At 40.5% G+C, this 16,485-nt stretch overlaps 1 protein-coding gene across 2 annotated transcripts; it reads right to left on the reverse strand.

The window, feature by feature from the left end:
* Positions 1–7,061: 7,061 nt before the first annotated feature.
* Positions 7,062–12,262, reverse strand: nop9 (NOP9 nucleolar protein). 2 transcript variants are annotated; one of them, XM_028427556.1, is made up of 11 exons: positions 12,185–12,262; positions 11,469–11,729; positions 10,629–11,081; positions 9,695–9,802; positions 8,657–8,798; positions 8,375–8,567; positions 8,162–8,302; positions 7,931–8,050; positions 7,569–7,781; positions 7,386–7,491; positions 7,062–7,297 (listed from the first exon to the last, which is right to left on the reverse strand). In XM_028427556.1, the coding sequence occupies exons 2-11, from the start codon at positions 11,698–11,700 to the stop codon at positions 7,143–7,145; spliced, it is 1,863 nt and encodes a 620-aa protein (XP_028283357.1). In that variant the 5' UTR covers positions 11,701–11,729; positions 12,185–12,262; the 3' UTR covers positions 7,062–7,142. The 2 variants fall into 2 exon arrangements, with proteins under 2 accessions (XP_028283357.1, XP_028283358.1); XM_028427557.1 differs by lacking the exon at positions 12,185–12,262 and having other exon boundaries at positions 11,469–11,740.
* Positions 12,263–16,485: the final 4,223 nt, after the last annotated feature.

Raw genomic sequence — 16,485 nt, forward strand, 5'->3', positions numbered from 1 at the left:
ATGAACCAAGACAAAGCCACAGAAGCTGTCCTGACTACAGGAAGTAGACATGGTACCTTTATTTTAGGAGGCTGGAAGCAGATTCTTTGTTTTTTTTGTCTTCTGTGGCAGCCCTCACTACATCTTCATCACCTTGTGGTGCTATAAAAGTGAAATGTGTTGCTCTAAACTGCATTGTGAATTCTGATATGCACTTTATTTCACAGTTAATATTCACTTTGTTTTTAGCCGTGCCACTACTTAAGCACTGATGCATAAACTTAGCATTTTCAATGAGATCAGGCTGTGCTATGAAATTCTAGTGTCTACTGCCTATATTTTTAGCCATTTATAGGTGTCAACATATAGTTTGGGTTAATAATTTCACTTATAATCATTTAACTGTTTTAGCTAGATATTCTCACAGTGGTCTTTAATGCTTGGAAAGCATCAACCCTCAAAACAAGCTCTAAGGCGACAGTGCAGGGAGAACATTACTCAATCAGCAGCAATGTCCATACAGCATGAGGCAGGCAACATTTTGATACACACAAGATTACATAACATATAGGTGTTGCATGAAGCATGTGGGATAGACTAGGAAATACTGATGAGCTTCAAAGTATTCATTATAGAGCAGCTCAGTCTATACGGTGGTGTTACTGCAGAGCACTGAGGTAGAAAACTGTCAATGATTATCTGCCTGTGAACTCATTTGTTTATAGTATAAGCTTGCATAGGATATTCTACACTGTAAAGAATATTCCTGTAAAATTATGGTAAAGTGCTGGAAGCAGGGAAGCAGAGACCCAACCATCTCTGTCCCATCAACCACCAGCTGTAGTTTGCTCAAAATAATCCCATAATTCTGCCTTGCTGACCTCGTCTGGTTGTGCATGCCTGAAAATGACAATCTCACTAGCTAGAAAACTTACTGAGCAACAGTTTGATTTCAAATATCGTTTTAGTAGCAAAAACATAAAAGATTAAGTTTTTAATTACCGTGTTCTTGTAGACAAAATCTGCAGCTGCCATTATCCACAAGGCGCGCCTACACAGTAGGAATGATTTTCCTAAACTCTTCTTTATGACAGCAGAGCTGAATGAGTCTATGTGAGCATGAGCTCCTCTGTCTCCGCAGTGAGGTGTGGAGTGGGTGGGATGGATTGTCCACAGCAGAGAGCCACTGTTTAGTGACTTACTGTCTCTCACTCACTCAAACAACCCCGGGTTCTGTCCAGTGACGCTGCTGACCTCATAGATGACTTCGTTCATCTTGTCAGTGCAGCAAAGATGGCTCCTCCTACAACAGACTGGTAGAAGGTTGCCATCATCTTGCTGCACACATTGAACCATCTAAGCTCCAATGTTGTCATGATCCTGAGTTCTTTGTTGTTGTTTCTTTGAATGAATGTTTTTGTCTTTGAATGAATCCTGTGTTTTCTGGGTTTTGGGGTTTTTCATGATGTGTTTCTGGTTTTGTTGTCTTCCTGTTTTACTTTGAAAATCTGGTCTCTTTGTGTATTCCTTAGTGTTTTACTTCCCCCATGTTTCCTGCTCCGTCCTGATTGTGTTCACCTGTGTCTTGTGTGTGTCTACTTAAGTCCTGTGCTCCTCTTTGTTCTGGTCGGATCGTTTGTCCACCCATGTGTCGTCTCCTGCATGTTCTTCCTAGTGTCTGAGTCCTCCAGTGTGTTCCCGTCCTCCTGTCCTCCCTTTGGCTCTCCTTGTTCGAGTTTGGTTGGTTTTTGCTTCTTTTCCCTTTGTCTTGTGGATTTGGATTTGAGTTCTGGATTTTGGCTTTTCATTATTAAAAGCTCATTTTTACTCTAACCTCGGCCTGTTCTCATGTCTGCATTTGGGTCCTTTAAAACATAACAAATGTGTCCAAACCATCTTGTGATTTGGAGTTTGAGGACTAAATTTTCCCTTGTGCATTTTTTTTAATACTGTAGTTTGCATTAGCATGTTGTTAGCTGTGTGCTGTAGCTTCACGTTGGAACATCCCATAATGCATTGCAAACTACAGTACAAAACCGTATTACATTCAGACAGTATGTTACTCTTGGAAACTGGCCATAAATTGAAACACTTTTACACACAGGTGGAACCAAAATTGTTATTAAAAGGTGTTTTGTATTGAATCACAATACGTTCTGGAACTCTGACATCTTCAGTATTTTTTTTTTACCATAAGGGCTGCTGAGGTTTACTTTAGAAAGAAATGTAGCTCATACAGTGGTAAGATGGATTTTGAAGAACAGTGAAGGAGCAGCAAAACACACTTACAGTGTTTTATTATCTGTCTGAGGGCTTCTATAAGGAGGCACGACAGAAAGAGTTTAAGGAAACGGTTACCTCATACCTGCAGTCTGGTCTAAAAACAAAAACACTGTGGTGATCTTTGGGGTATCGCCCTCCAAAGAAATAAACCGCTAAAAATAAATGTGTAGTTTCTGCTTAGCTGAAGTAGTCAGAGTAAGATATAAGTCAGCTACATGTCTTATTTATGGCTCCACAGTCCACAAGACAACACTGAAGGAGCAATTTTTAAACAGTTTGTAAGGATGTGGAGTCAGGCACCAGAACAGCAGAGAGAATCACATGGATTAATACAACAGCTGGACTCCAGCTCAGGAGAAATACATTTAAAGCCAAATTCGGTCACAGTCATTGACTGTGTTGTCAGACTTGGTTCCAACCACACAGCATTATTAATCATGCTGCCTAGTTGATGGAAACTACCAGGTAACATGAAGTCCATCCTTAACAACATGTCTGACCCCCTCCTGTGTGACACACTGCTGTCCTACAGGAGCACATTCAGCAGTAAACTGAGACTACTGAAGAGCAGCACAGAACGCCACAGGAGGTCCTTCCTGCCAGTGGCCTTCAGACTGTAGAACTCCTCCTGTTTCTGAAGGGGGAAGAGCTGGAAGAACAGGTAATGGTCTTACTCTTCACTGATTTAGATTTTTTTTGCACTTGTATTCATACGCTTGTATTTGAATGTGTAACCTGTAACCTTGGGCAAAAGAATTTCCTGTATATTTATTGGGGAGAGAAGGTAAGCAATGTAAAAGTGTGGCAGAGCAATCTTCCTCTTCCTCACTTGCCTCCAGCAGGTTTTCTTGTTAGCACATTTCAAACTTGAATTCAGCACAAAAAGTGTTTTTGCACGAAGTCTACATGATCAGCCATGGGAATTGATCCACCTCTGAATAGCAACCAAGAACCAGCTCAGCTGGAACAGGGTGCAGTCGCACCCAGTAGGACTCCAGCCTATAGAATAGAATATACTTTATTAATCCCTTTGGGAAGTATACATCACTAGCTGGTTAGCAAGCTAACTTCAGTGATCACTTCTGTGGACAGGTGTCTTTTATACAGGTAACGAGCTGAGAGGGCTCGTTACCTGTATAAAATACACGTGGGAGCAGAAATCGGACGTCTATAGCCATGGTCAGCTTAGCCTGATGTCCTCTTTAGAAATGCTCGATGGCAGCAATATGCCCAATTGACTGATAAGAATCAAGTACGCACCATATTGAACATATATTCAGCATGGAGTCATATCTGTTATTTCTTCTTTTCCTGTTGATAATCGTAGGTCTTTTTTAGTTCTTCAGTCTTAAGAAATTGACCTTTAAGCATGTCTGTACATTTGTTGCCATGTGTGTGGCAGGTCTCCAAAACTTGCTGATCGAAACAACAGCCTTTTAGTTAACTGTTTAGATTTTAAAGTGCTATAAATAACCATGAAAACATCTGCCAGGCTGGATCTGTTTCTGCTCCACCCTACTTTTAGCAGGTGTAAAGAAGCACCTCAGGCTTCACCCTACGACCACCATCACATGAGATCACATCAGATAGCTGCGGCTTTCAGGTTCTGAGGCTTGTACAGTAACTATGTGGAGTGGATACATGGGAGGACTCTTGAGAGCAAGGCAAACTGGCAAAGAGACAGAGGGGTTGAAGAGAGAGGGAGAGAATCAGAGGGAGAGACGGGGTTGGAGAAATGCTTTGAGGAGTAATGGTTGCTTAGAGACCGTTGTCAAGGAGACGATGAGTCCTAGAGTCCTTTGGCATCTCAAATGTCCTATATTTATGTTGATTTTGAGAAAGGAGGAGGATTTTTGTTTGATTTTACTTTTTCCTTGCAGTAGTAGTAAAGCACCGGAGAAGACTTTCAAACTGGAATTTATACAGCATGTTCAAGAGAAGTAAAAAAGGCACATAAAGGATTTTAATCACACTTAAACAGGTCAGATAACTGTCAGATAATAACATATGTTTGGCAGCTACACAGGGAAAAAAAGAAGAGGGAACTAAGAACAAAATAATAGATTTGTTTCTGTGACACTCTATCAGTCTCTCAAATCGTGACAGATATCCTCCCTCTCTCTCTGTCTCTCTGTCGCTGACTCATTCTGTGGGCATTTACTGTGATTTTTTTCGGGCAAAAGAATAAGTGGAAAAGCAGGGAAGACGGAGAGAGAGCTCAAAAGAGGAATTACCACCTACTGTGTGCCAGTGAAAGCTTGTCGAACTTACTCCTCACTTTGCACCAAAGACAGACTATTTTCAGTGAGCACTGTGCATAACTAATGAGATGCATATTTTCCTGAGGTGTGGGTGTATAGGCACATAAGCAAAGAGGCAATATTGGTACCAGGGGGGGAAAAGACCATGGGCAAGGTGGAGGCTGCAGACTATAGTGTGGCCAGATGTGGAGTGGCATTGGAAAGAAGCGACGCTGAATCCCAGGGGGAATTCATGTGATTTGTTTTCAAGGAGCAATGGCTCATTGTAACCCAAATGTCATTGTTCTTCTGCTTCTGTCTCATGAGTGCACAGGGACGATTATACAGGCACAAAGCTATAATAACCAAACAACAACAAAAAGGGAGTGAGAATGGGCCAGACCATAGCCTGAATATCACGCTGAGAGTGAAGCACATGTAATTAAAACTGGTGTGATCAAAGCAAAGAAGACAAGTGAATCATTAGGCAAGGTGATTGTAATAACAGGTTGAAAAAGGGACAAATCTCAAACCTCATCACGGGCTGAATTCCCCACACAGTGTGTCCCACATTTGCAGTAATGTGGATTAATAGCAATTCAAAATGTGATAATAAAGTTCTGTGCACTAAGAAACAGAAGTGGAGCAAAAAATAAATAAAATATAACAGCCCTTTTTTTCAACAAGGATTCTTAGATTTTGTTGCTTATTAGTGATTATAAATTGTGCTGTAAAGTCTCAGATCTTCAGTGTAATATTTGCTCAGTGTGGACAATTCTATATACTTAGACATATTGTGGACTAAAATAAGCAGCACAGTTGCTGTGTATAAGTTTGTAGTATTAACTTGGCCCCACCGTGATTATTTTTCTGGTTATTATCACTCAAATACCTTGAACACCCACCTTCACACAGAGAAATCCTATTTTGTTTACTTTTATTGTAGGGCGATTTCCATTTTCACCAGTAGATGGCAGTGTTGCCTGTGGTGCTGAATTTACGGCAGAATGGCGCTTTACGACATCCGGAAGTTAGCCCAGCTTGGATGGAAGAAACATTCACGAACATTCACAACAGATCGTGTTCTGATGCATTTAGAGGTGAGAGAAGTATACAAGTGCCACATATTATTCTTTAAAATGTTTTCCATATGTTTTGCCATGTTTTATGTTTGTTTCTCATGTGTGTGACAAAAGAAAAGAAAACTTAAGCTAGCGCTAACCGCTAATGTACTTAGCAATCACGCTTTTGTAATGACAACTGCAGAAACACTGCATTAGCTAAGAGTATTCGCTGTATGTTGTTGATAAGCTGGCTGTATTGTGTACTACTACGTTTGATAGTTCCATGACAGTCGTTGTGGTAGTAAATCCTCTTACTGGCGGAGAGTTTGCCCAGACATTATGGAGGAAGAAGCTAGTAACCCTCGCACAAGACAGTTTATGTCATATTTACAATGTTTGTGGAACTAATAAATACTTGGAGTGACATTTTTTCTTTTTCAGTTAGGGTGTAGACAAAATGTATAGAGGCTTGTGGCATATGAGAAGTGTTTACTGTGTAATGTTTATTTAAAGTTGTGAAATGTGTTTTTTTTAAAACCCAAGCCATCATTTCTTTTCTAAGCTTTAGCTTTTTCTAAGCTTTACCCAGCAGCGACTGCAAATAAAAGGGTTGAGAAACAGCTGACATAGATGATCATATCTAATAGATTAGCAAATACTTAAGCACCAAAACATAACGCATCCTATCTCTATCTTCGTTGAATACCATAGAAAGGTGCAAATTTAATCATGCTCTGGTGATAGTGGCTTACATTGCTGAGAGAAAAAAGCAATACAAAATGTACTCCCTTATTTTAACACAGCAACTATTATTTGGCACATTTGGGTTTAATGTTTGTATTTTGGGAGTTGAAAATTGCACAACTACTCAGTCGTTATTTCCATTGGGTATGGTGTTCTTTGTTGTTATTCCATGTACTGTGTAGCATTGCTGATCCTCTTACTCCTGCTTCAGTCCCATACCACCTGCCAAATAAAGGCCTTCCTTCTTCAGATCAATTTATAATCAATAAATGTCTCCAACAAGCCTGCGACAAAAGCTGCTCACTGCTGCGGCGCTCAATGATTTTCAAACAGCCGGAATTTGTTTGTTTCCTTTAAGGAATTATGAGGAAGCCTGACATTCAGATGAACTGAAGAATCAATTATAGCTTGAAAGATGTTCGAATCATTTTCAGACCCACCAGGAGGAAGTCTTCTGATAGATGTTCCTTTCACCAAATGCCATAAATTGTCCCTGCAGTGTTTTACAGTGTTAGCAAGGCAAGCACAATAAAATATGATTTAAAAACCTGGTGTAGCATCAGAGTGTCTTTAGCAGTGTTTCAGTGACTTTTACATTCTCACATTTATGTGAGTGTTCTGTTAAGGTAAGGACATGGACCATGGGGAAAATGAGAATAAATGTTCCTGCAGTGTCCCCTACAGGCCATACTGCAGCTTACATTACAGTACAAAGAACCACCTAAACTAGAATCACCACAAGATTAGGAAGTAATTTCCGACATTATGTATTCAGTTACACTGTGACAAATAGACACTCAAAGATTACACAAGTCAGTCAAGCATGTTCTTTTCATTCAAGAATGTCACTAAAAAGCTTCCGCTTTTTTGACTCGCCAGTCTGTATTTCCTGCCAGTGGGCTCTTCTGTGTACAAAGTGGGAGAGGGCAAATTTGGCCCAAACGTGCCGAGCAAACTGGTCTGACCTCAGCTGGTTCTCACTTGGAACTGGAAGAGGGGGAGAAGCAGGGGTGTGAGTCATGAATATTGATAAAACAAATGTGTAGAAGCTAGAGGAAACTCCTGTCACTATTACCTAATTCCTGTGCAATGCTTTGCCTGTGACTGACAGAAGCACTGGTCCACACAGCTTCAAGTACTCGACTGCCCAACCTAGAGCAGGCCATCTGGACGTACTGACCCTGGATGGACAAATATTGTAAACATTTAAAGAAAACATGAAATTGGGCTTATCATGTGCATGTCTGTGCAGATGTACCTCCAGCCTCTTAAGGATCTTCCCTCTGCCCTTGTCACTGGCTGTGGTGATGAGAGCCTGGAGGACATGACTGCCTGCTGGGTCAGAAGCCATAGAGAGGAGGTCAGCAGGGCTCAGAGTACGCAGGCTGCTGAGAAGGAGTGAGCGTTCCTTAAACTTAGCCAGTGCTTGGACCAGCCGGGAGCCATGGTAACAGATAGAGGTAAGTGGAACCTATAAACACACCCATAAAGTACTGACATCACATCATTGGTATTCAATATGACATATATATATATATATATATATATGAAATGTCAAGAATGTAATTAAAATTAAAATCCAGCTGCAACAGTTTTGATTAGACTTCTTTGGTTGTTTACCTCTGTCTGTATGTTGCCTTCTGCGGTGTCAGAGTGGTAATAAATCTCATACGTGAGCAGCGACATGAAGAGAGGGAGGCAGCTGACGTGTCGAGATCCAGGCTCAGCACAGTGGAAAGCCTGTGAAGCAGCAGGTTATCAACAAATCAAATGGTTAGTTATGCAGCATCACTGTGGGTATCCACGAGTCATAGACCCATGTGGAGATCTTCAATTACACACAAAGCTTACATGGAGGAGGCACTGCATCATCTCATCCTGTTTTTCTCCGCTCTCTGCACAGCTTTCTGCCAGCTGGACAATCACACCCATGTGACCTGCAGCCAAGATGGCTTCCACACCTTGGACAAGCTCGTCGAACAGCCTCGGGAACTGTGGAGAAAGACACAGGAAGGAGGAAACCATGCAGTACTGCTATCTGCTCAATGATAAGGTAGGACCTACCAGCTTGTGTTTGGCCAAGGCTGCAGTTAGTCTCTGTATGGGGAAGTTGGCGATGGGATGGAGGGCAAGGTCAACCAGCTGACCCTTGAGATGGTTCTTGTAGAGGTCTCGAAGAAGTGACTTGTGTGAAAGTTGTACGATTGTCTCTAAGAGGTGACTGGAGGCCTGGTCTTTAAGAAAAACTAGAAGTGGACTGCAGGGGGGCAAAAAGAGAGAAAAACATGTTAAACAGGTTCTTGAACCACTTCTGGATAAAAGCAAAGTAGAAGTTGGGACTCCAACCTAACTCCAGGAGCAGAACTGCGACTCATCAGATACTCCATGATGCGTTTGAGAAGCTGTTTACAGAGCTTGGGCCGTTTTCTGTGACACACAGTCAGCATAGTCTGGAACACTGCACTGGCAACAGCGTCTGTCACACTTACTAGAAAGAACAGAGACACTTCTCAGTCCTCCTGGCAATTTAAAGGTGCCCTGTGGCAGACTAAGAAGATTGTTTATTCAAGGTTATCATCAAAAGCTAGAGATTTGTTGATTCTAACATCCATGTTTGTTAAATTGAAGGCCTCTCTGAACAAGCTGAATTTTGCTGCAGCGAGGCGTAGCATATTCTGCACAAACATACACACTTCAAGCTAAAATACTACCTGCATGATTAATGCGTATGTAGATTAGACCTTTAAGGAAAGTGCAAAAAACTTTAAGTCTTTTTCTAATAATTACCAGGTGAACTGTAGCCCCTACCCTCATGTTTGCAGTTTTACCTGAAATATTACAATATTGTTTTTACAGAATGTACATTTGCCGAGGCTACGGTATTTACTTCCCATTTATTTTGTTTTGATATTATAGCTGCGAAGTTGGCTTATCATTATAAATTCTAAACACAATCTAGACGGTGCGTTGTTCAAAGGCTGCCCTTAGGCACTTTCAGTCTGCTGTGAGTCATCACTTGCAATAAAACGGGCATAATGGTGTTCAGATTGCTAGAAAAATGTCAGAAGTGTCAGGATACTACAAGATGGAGGCAGCACAGCGGACATCTGGGTAGATTTGGACTCTAAATAAATAAGTATAAAAGCTTTTTCAACAATTGCAGTAAATGCAATATGACAAGAACGCTCAGATTTTAGCAACCTTCGGAAGCCATCTTTCATTTCCTGTCACACTATTTAAATGCAAAGTTTTCAAAACAATCAATGTGAGACAAAAAGCAAACACAAAAAACACAGTTTCAATCAACATTCATCAACAAATATGACCATGAAAAAGCTGATCTACATTCAGGTAACTGTTCGGGTGTGATGAAAGGTGACTCACAGTTAACGTTTTCCATCAAGGTCTCTGTGAGGTTTTTCAGCTCATACCAAAACGAGGTTGGAATCTCAAAGTCTGTCAGCTGAGGGGCAACATTGCGTTCTTTGGCACCTGGTTAATAACATGAATATCAAAAGGAGAAAATATGACACGAATGCAAGCTTAAAAAGAACATGCCTCTGGGTACAGAGGTTCTGACACTGCCTCAAGTATGAGCACTGACAAAGCCAGCAGATCAAAGGCTTTATTTTTTTTTCCTGTATTACTTCCCGATAAAGACACTAAAGTGAAAAATCACACTGAACAGGTGAAATCACTTATTATCAGGGGTGAGCAGCCCCTCAGACAGCTTTCTATCTGTCTGGTGTCAGCCTGAGCCAGTGTTGCTCATGGGTGCAATTAAGGTGCTTTAAAACCCTCAGCAGCCAATTGCTGCAATTTATGTCAAACGTCTCTGAGTCAGGCAACTTTTAACTGACTGTACACATATTTTTACATTCAGTGAGAATTCTAGTTCCCAGGGATATGATTATCGCTGCAATTTATCCAAAAATGCAGAGGAATCTGCACAGAAATAGTTTTATTATTTATTAATTATTATTAATTAAAAAATTTTAAAATATTAAAAATTATTAATTATTATGTTTTTAAGTTTATTTTAGCATCAAAGTATTCCATTGACAGTAGTTTGTGCATGTGTGGGTATCTTATAATGAAGTGCTACTAGTGGTTATATGTGCACAGTTTAAATGGTGCTCACTTGGAAAACTGTATGCAAGAGAAAGAGCTAAAACTTTGCAACTACAGTGTCTCTAATCGCAGCCAAATCATAAAACATACTACTTCATGGGTGTTTGTGGTATCCTGCTCTACTGTCACTTCTCACACGGTTATAAACGTCACCCTTCTCCACTGCTACTTTACCATACATGCATACCTGGGCGGGCCTCAGTGCGTGGCGGTCCGATGCAGCCTCCCAGCACATGCAAGAGTGTCCGGACCACATGTGAGCCGTGAACATGCCTGATGAACTCAGCGCTGTTGTTTCTCACCACCTGACTTAAAGACAACACCTGGGCCTCCAGCACACCACAGCTCTCTTCTTCCTCTTCTTCTTCTTCTTCTGTGGTGGGAGACGCATCCTTCTGTGATGACTCCCACCTGGACATTTGTCTGACCGCGCTCTCTACGACATGGCCCCCACATCGGTCGCAGCAAACAGCCTTAAACTCTGAGCCTGATTCTCCGCCTAGTTCAGCCAGCACCTCTCCCACTTGCTCAAGGCTGGAGAGTGGGAGCAGCCGCTGCAGAGTGATGCTTCCCGTGCGGTCCATCGCCACCAGGTTTGCTTTGCCTTTTACTTCTGTGAGGACATTCTCCACAAACATTTCTATAGAAAAGAGCATCAACAGTGGTTGGAGTTATAAATAGAACTAGGATGGAATTGGACAGTTGGAGGCAGAAAAGCTTGCTCAGTACATTTCAGGTAGAATTGTGCCACAAGCCTGCAATACAAACTGACATGAATATCTCTAGGTCAGTGTATCGGTGAAATTTGTGCATTAAAAATGTAAAACTTTAGGGGGGGTTTCTGATCAGCTTTAACCTCACCAAATGATCATTTAAAATTCAGGAGTTAATATTTATTATATGTTAACAAGTGAGAAAGTGTACTTTTCCCCATTCCATGCAGAAGAATAGCATTTATTTAGTTAGTTTAGTTTAATTTATTTCTGCTCCAAATACATATTTTTTTAAACTTTTGAAAAATAATCACCTCTCTCCTCATTATCTTCAAAGCCTTCGCCCAGTCTTTCTCCGACTCGCCGAAAATAGCCCACACTCATTGCATCCAGGCGCTTCCTGCCAGCATCTCTCTGACCTTTTTCTCCTTCTTCCCCTTGATCTCCTGCCTTTTTCTTCTTCTCTCCCCCTCCATCTTCACCAGGGTGCCTCCTCTTCTTTCCTCCACCTTTCTGGGACTTTCTTTCCTCTGTTTTCTCCAGCATGTTTTGACCCTTAAAACCTGCAGGTTATCCTGATGAGTCAGAAAACAAAGACAACCAGAACAAAACAGATTTTTTTAATTATTTGAGTCGATTTACCAAATAACAGAAAAGGTAAACGTACTTTGTTCACAGAATGTTTTAGTAGTTTACATAGATCTGCTCGTCCACTCTATAAACAAAGGATATTTAGCTGAAATCCATGCAAGCCGAATTTACCCCTGATTGCAAATTACTCATACAATGTCACAAGTGATATTTTATGTGGTTCATATTGTCCCGTTCAGCTGTGACAAGTTAAATTGTCTTATTCCATAGACGAAGTTTGGCTAAAAGATTAAAGTCGTTACCTCGATATGTGCCGAGATAAAATGGCACTGTTTGGTAAATTGTTAAATATTTGCTAAAACAGAGAGATACCCCTAGATTATTCTGTAGAAAAGATGGATAAATATTAAGTTTATAGAAAACAAAATCTTAAACTCACGTGTGAGATAGTAAACCTGGCGGCGCAGTGTTGACGCACAGTGATGACGTTTACCTGGGTGCGTTTCCTGTTTTTCCCCTCCATCCATACGGTGTATGAACGAGAATCTCCATCAGCATATACGGTGCATGCTTTTTTCTCTCTCAAACCATGTGTTGCTACCCTTTTATATATTAAATAAATGTATAAAAAATCACATCATTGTTAAAGTTGTTCTTGGATAGATTTGTAAAGACTACACAAAAGATGGCGGTATATATTTTCACAATGTTTTCTCAGTTGAGGCCAGCAGAGGGCAGCATGGTTATTATCAGGTTTGAATGATTCATGAACGACCACAAACTCGGTGAGAGGCATCAGAGGTGGGGACATGAGCCAACTTAAGGCGTGTGATCTAATCTGCACCCAGCAGTGATCTTAAAGTTCATGAAGACGTTTTGTGTCAAAGATGGCCTAGTATCACCAGATAAAAACCTGGACTCTTTCTGTATTAAAATGGCTGATTTGTAGCTTAATTATCTTATTCCCACACAGGGAAGTACAGTAAGGGGTTTAAACACCAAATTCAACAGATTAATCCTTTCATAGTTGCATCTTGTATTTTAAGTGCAGTGTTTTCACACTTTATTCATTATTATATTATCATGGTTTTATTACTGAAGTCACTTAAATTGTAACATAGCCTATACATCATACCACAAGGCTGTCCATGCTTCTCAAAATGTAAAGTTCTGTATTGGAATATTTTTTATTTGAAATGCTATGTGACCTGCTTCCCCACTGTGATAATGACATCAGTGTGTCTCCACTAAACAGTGACATGTTTGGGGAGTGTCATCAAATGAACGAGAAGTGAGGCAAGTTGCTGAATCTCATTGTCTGTACACAGGGCACAATAGATCCTTAAGACTATGACATTGTATTTATGGTTTAAAATGCAATATCTTAGCATTTAAGTTGACATATTTTCCCTACCATGCAAATGGTGGCCCACCCCTCATATAAATGATCTTTAGTATCAGCTTCACATTTTCATATAATTGTCTATAGATGGTGTACGTGGTATGCCCACCTACCATCAGTCTGTACTTGGTACTTTGCTGACATCAACATTTATCTTCAAGAAACAACCTCAGCCTTTTTTACTACTCTGATTTTTTTTTTATAGATGGAACAGGCTTACCGACTTTGCTGTTCTAGTTACAGATACAGAGTGGATTGGTGAAAGGGAGGTTTGAGCTCAGTCTCAGAAGAAAAAGCAGATGGCTCTGGCTTTAATACACAGTGGAAAATCTTACATGGCTGAGATTGTTTTTTTTCTTTTGTTGTAAACAGCAAGAACAGAAAGGCAAAGCAGCATCTAAATCAGATCGGGTCAAACCGGTCCAGCCACAAATGTCCACCCTTAATTAATAAAAAAAAGACTGTTAAACACAGCATTACCAATGGTGCCCGCTCTTTCCTGCTGCACTGTGCGACTATGCTGAAATGTACAGAGAAGCGTGCGGAAACTCCACAGCGCATACAGGTGTGACTGCAGTGCTGCAGCTGACATATTTCGCTGTCGTTAGCTCCTGTAAAGCACGCTTTAACATGCCTCTAACACACACTCAAAGCAAATATGGACACAAACAGGATAGGGAGAGAAGAAAACAGAGTTTCAGAGTAAGCAGTCGGCTGAATAACAGCAAATGACTGTTACAGTGATAAAAAGTACAAGATTATGTTTATAAGGTAGAGCCTTTATAATTTTTATTATTTATTTAAATATTATCTTTTCCTTTTTTCCTTTTTCTTTCTTTTTAATGGAAGTCTATGTGGCCCTTGTAAAACACTAATTGCTCACCCCTGATCTAAATCATTTGTTCAGCAGCCGAGCTTTGTATGTTTGTATTCATCTCCAGGGCAACTGCACCAGCACATGAATCAGCCCTCACAATATCTGTGAATGAATGCTGTGATTGATAAATCTTGAGGAGTCACCACAGATATACGCAGACAAATTTAATCACACCGCTTTACACACACACACACAACTTATGATGTCACAGGCCTAACGTTGTTATGAGTCGTATAAATCTAAGCAGCAAACAACTGAGTGCTAAACTCCCACTACTCATAGCAGTAAACATTCTTTTACAAATACTCAGAAAAATTGTGACTTTTCGACACATTCCAAATGATAACTTGTGTTTCTGAAACAGGGTGATGATTAAAGCTTTGAACAATGATATTTTCATTACAAGTCTGGCTATAATCGATCTGCCTGTAATGTATAAACCCATGGCCAGAAATGAGTCACCTAAACAAAGGCTGGTAGGTGCACACCTACTGCTAGCTGGTTTAAAAATATATTTTTTATAATATAGATGAGTACAGTTGTAGCCCTACTTTTGTGTTGTCCTACAGAAACGGTAGGAACTTGGTTATTATTTAACAGAGACAGGTCAATACAGCACATACCAAAAATATTCTCACTGACACTCCTTGACACGGTCTTATTGTACTGTGATGACCTATGATGTTCACATAGAAAATTCACTGCCCTTGTTATTTCCACATACAATGAGCAGCCATTTATTTATTTATTAAATTACTTGGTCTTTAGCTTGTTCTAAGTAAAAATCGTTTGTACCACAGAGGTCACGGTTTTTTTACAGTCAGGAAGTTTCCCTTGGCCTATCACTGCCTGTTTGGTTTCCCACACAGATTGCAAGAGCCAGGACCGGGTCCCATCTGTTATACTCAGTGAACCCAAGTCACCTTTATGTTTCCTCTCACGCCCACCGCTCTGCAGAGGCCTCAAACGTTGTCTGCGCCATTTATCATACTGGCAGCGGGCGGCAGCATGGACAATAAAACTGGTAAATGGTCTGCATTTTTCAAAATACAAATAGTCATGACAAAAATCTAATGTATGGCTGGAAGCAGTAATTCTTATATATATAAAAAACTTTTTACAAATGATATTATAGAATCATTCCCTCAAGTTTGCACCATTAATTTGTATCCAGGAAGGTCATTTTGACCTGTAGTAGCAGAGAAAGCAAAGGTGTAACTAATGGCTCTGTTCCACTCTACGCCACTGGAGTCTTATTTAAACCCTTTGCTGTGACTTTTAGTCATATTAAAGTGAACTTTATTATTATAGAAAATTCTAGGCACCTATGTGACACTTTTAATAGTGTTTTTTGTTGCCCTTTGCCAGCCTGCTAATCCTGTCCAAATGACTTTTGTTTCCTGTTGTGTGGAACGCCGTTTTCACCAATCAGTTCTCTCAGGTGAACAGGCGGCTTGTTATATTTCTGTCCAAACACCCCAACACACACTGTATACGCTCAGTCAGCTCTTGTCGTTGTAGCTGTATGAATAAGCTATAGGGGTTTAAACTCAAGCGTCATTAGAAATAATTTAATGAGGTCATATGATCATTTTGCACACTTAATCACACTTATAAAAGGATGACATGTTCACATTGTTAGCTTGGATTTCGACATTCACTAATCCCTCGTGGGTTCATTGAAACAACATGTGGTAACCTGTAATGTCTAATGAGGATGGATTCGTAATCACTGTGCCACAATGCAGGTAACTTTTCCTTTTCAGACATGGTAACTTTGTGGTTTGGCAGGAGACCGACATGAGGTCACATGTGATCAGTGGTGATGGTAACATATCAGAACTAGCCTGTTTCCATTCAGTCATGTTTTCTGTTGTCATTACTGGCAGCAGCCCAGAATCTGTGAGACAAATCACCTGTGGTAAATATTCCATCATCCCGTGTGTCTGTTTTGGCAATGTAAGAGTATATTTAACCACAGTGGTCTTGTAATGTGGTGGTTTAATGTTGAGGGGGTCAGAGGGAGTTTGTCCTAATCAAGACTGAGAAGTGAAAGAGGGAAGTGAAACTTTCTGTAATTCCATTTTAGGAGGGTTCAAGACTGAATCATGCATTTTGAGCTGTGGGTGTGGCTGGTTTGGGGTTAATTTGGTGTCACTTTAGTGGTTACTCAATTTAACATTATCTGCAGATGTCACAGCAATATGATTGGAGACACCTGCAGGAATGGTCTCAGATCGCTAATGTTTTAAATGCACTTTTTAAATGTAGTATAAGTATAACCTCGTTGCCCCTGTATGTCTATTTGTCTGGTTCCACTCCCTTCCTGCATGGGAGAAGTAAAGCTCTAGACTGCATGAGTAGTGCTGAGGATTGCGTAACAGACTTTCTCTGCGTACGTACACTCATCACGGACCGGGACTACGTGCACCGTTTGACGCAGCGCGCTTATCAAAAAACT

The sequence above is a fragment of the Parambassis ranga genome, chromosome 17, assembly GCF_900634625.1.
Source record: "Parambassis ranga chromosome 17, fParRan2.1, whole genome shotgun sequence".
NCBI classification, from domain to species: domain Eukaryota; kingdom Metazoa; phylum Chordata; class Actinopteri; family Ambassidae; genus Parambassis; species Parambassis ranga.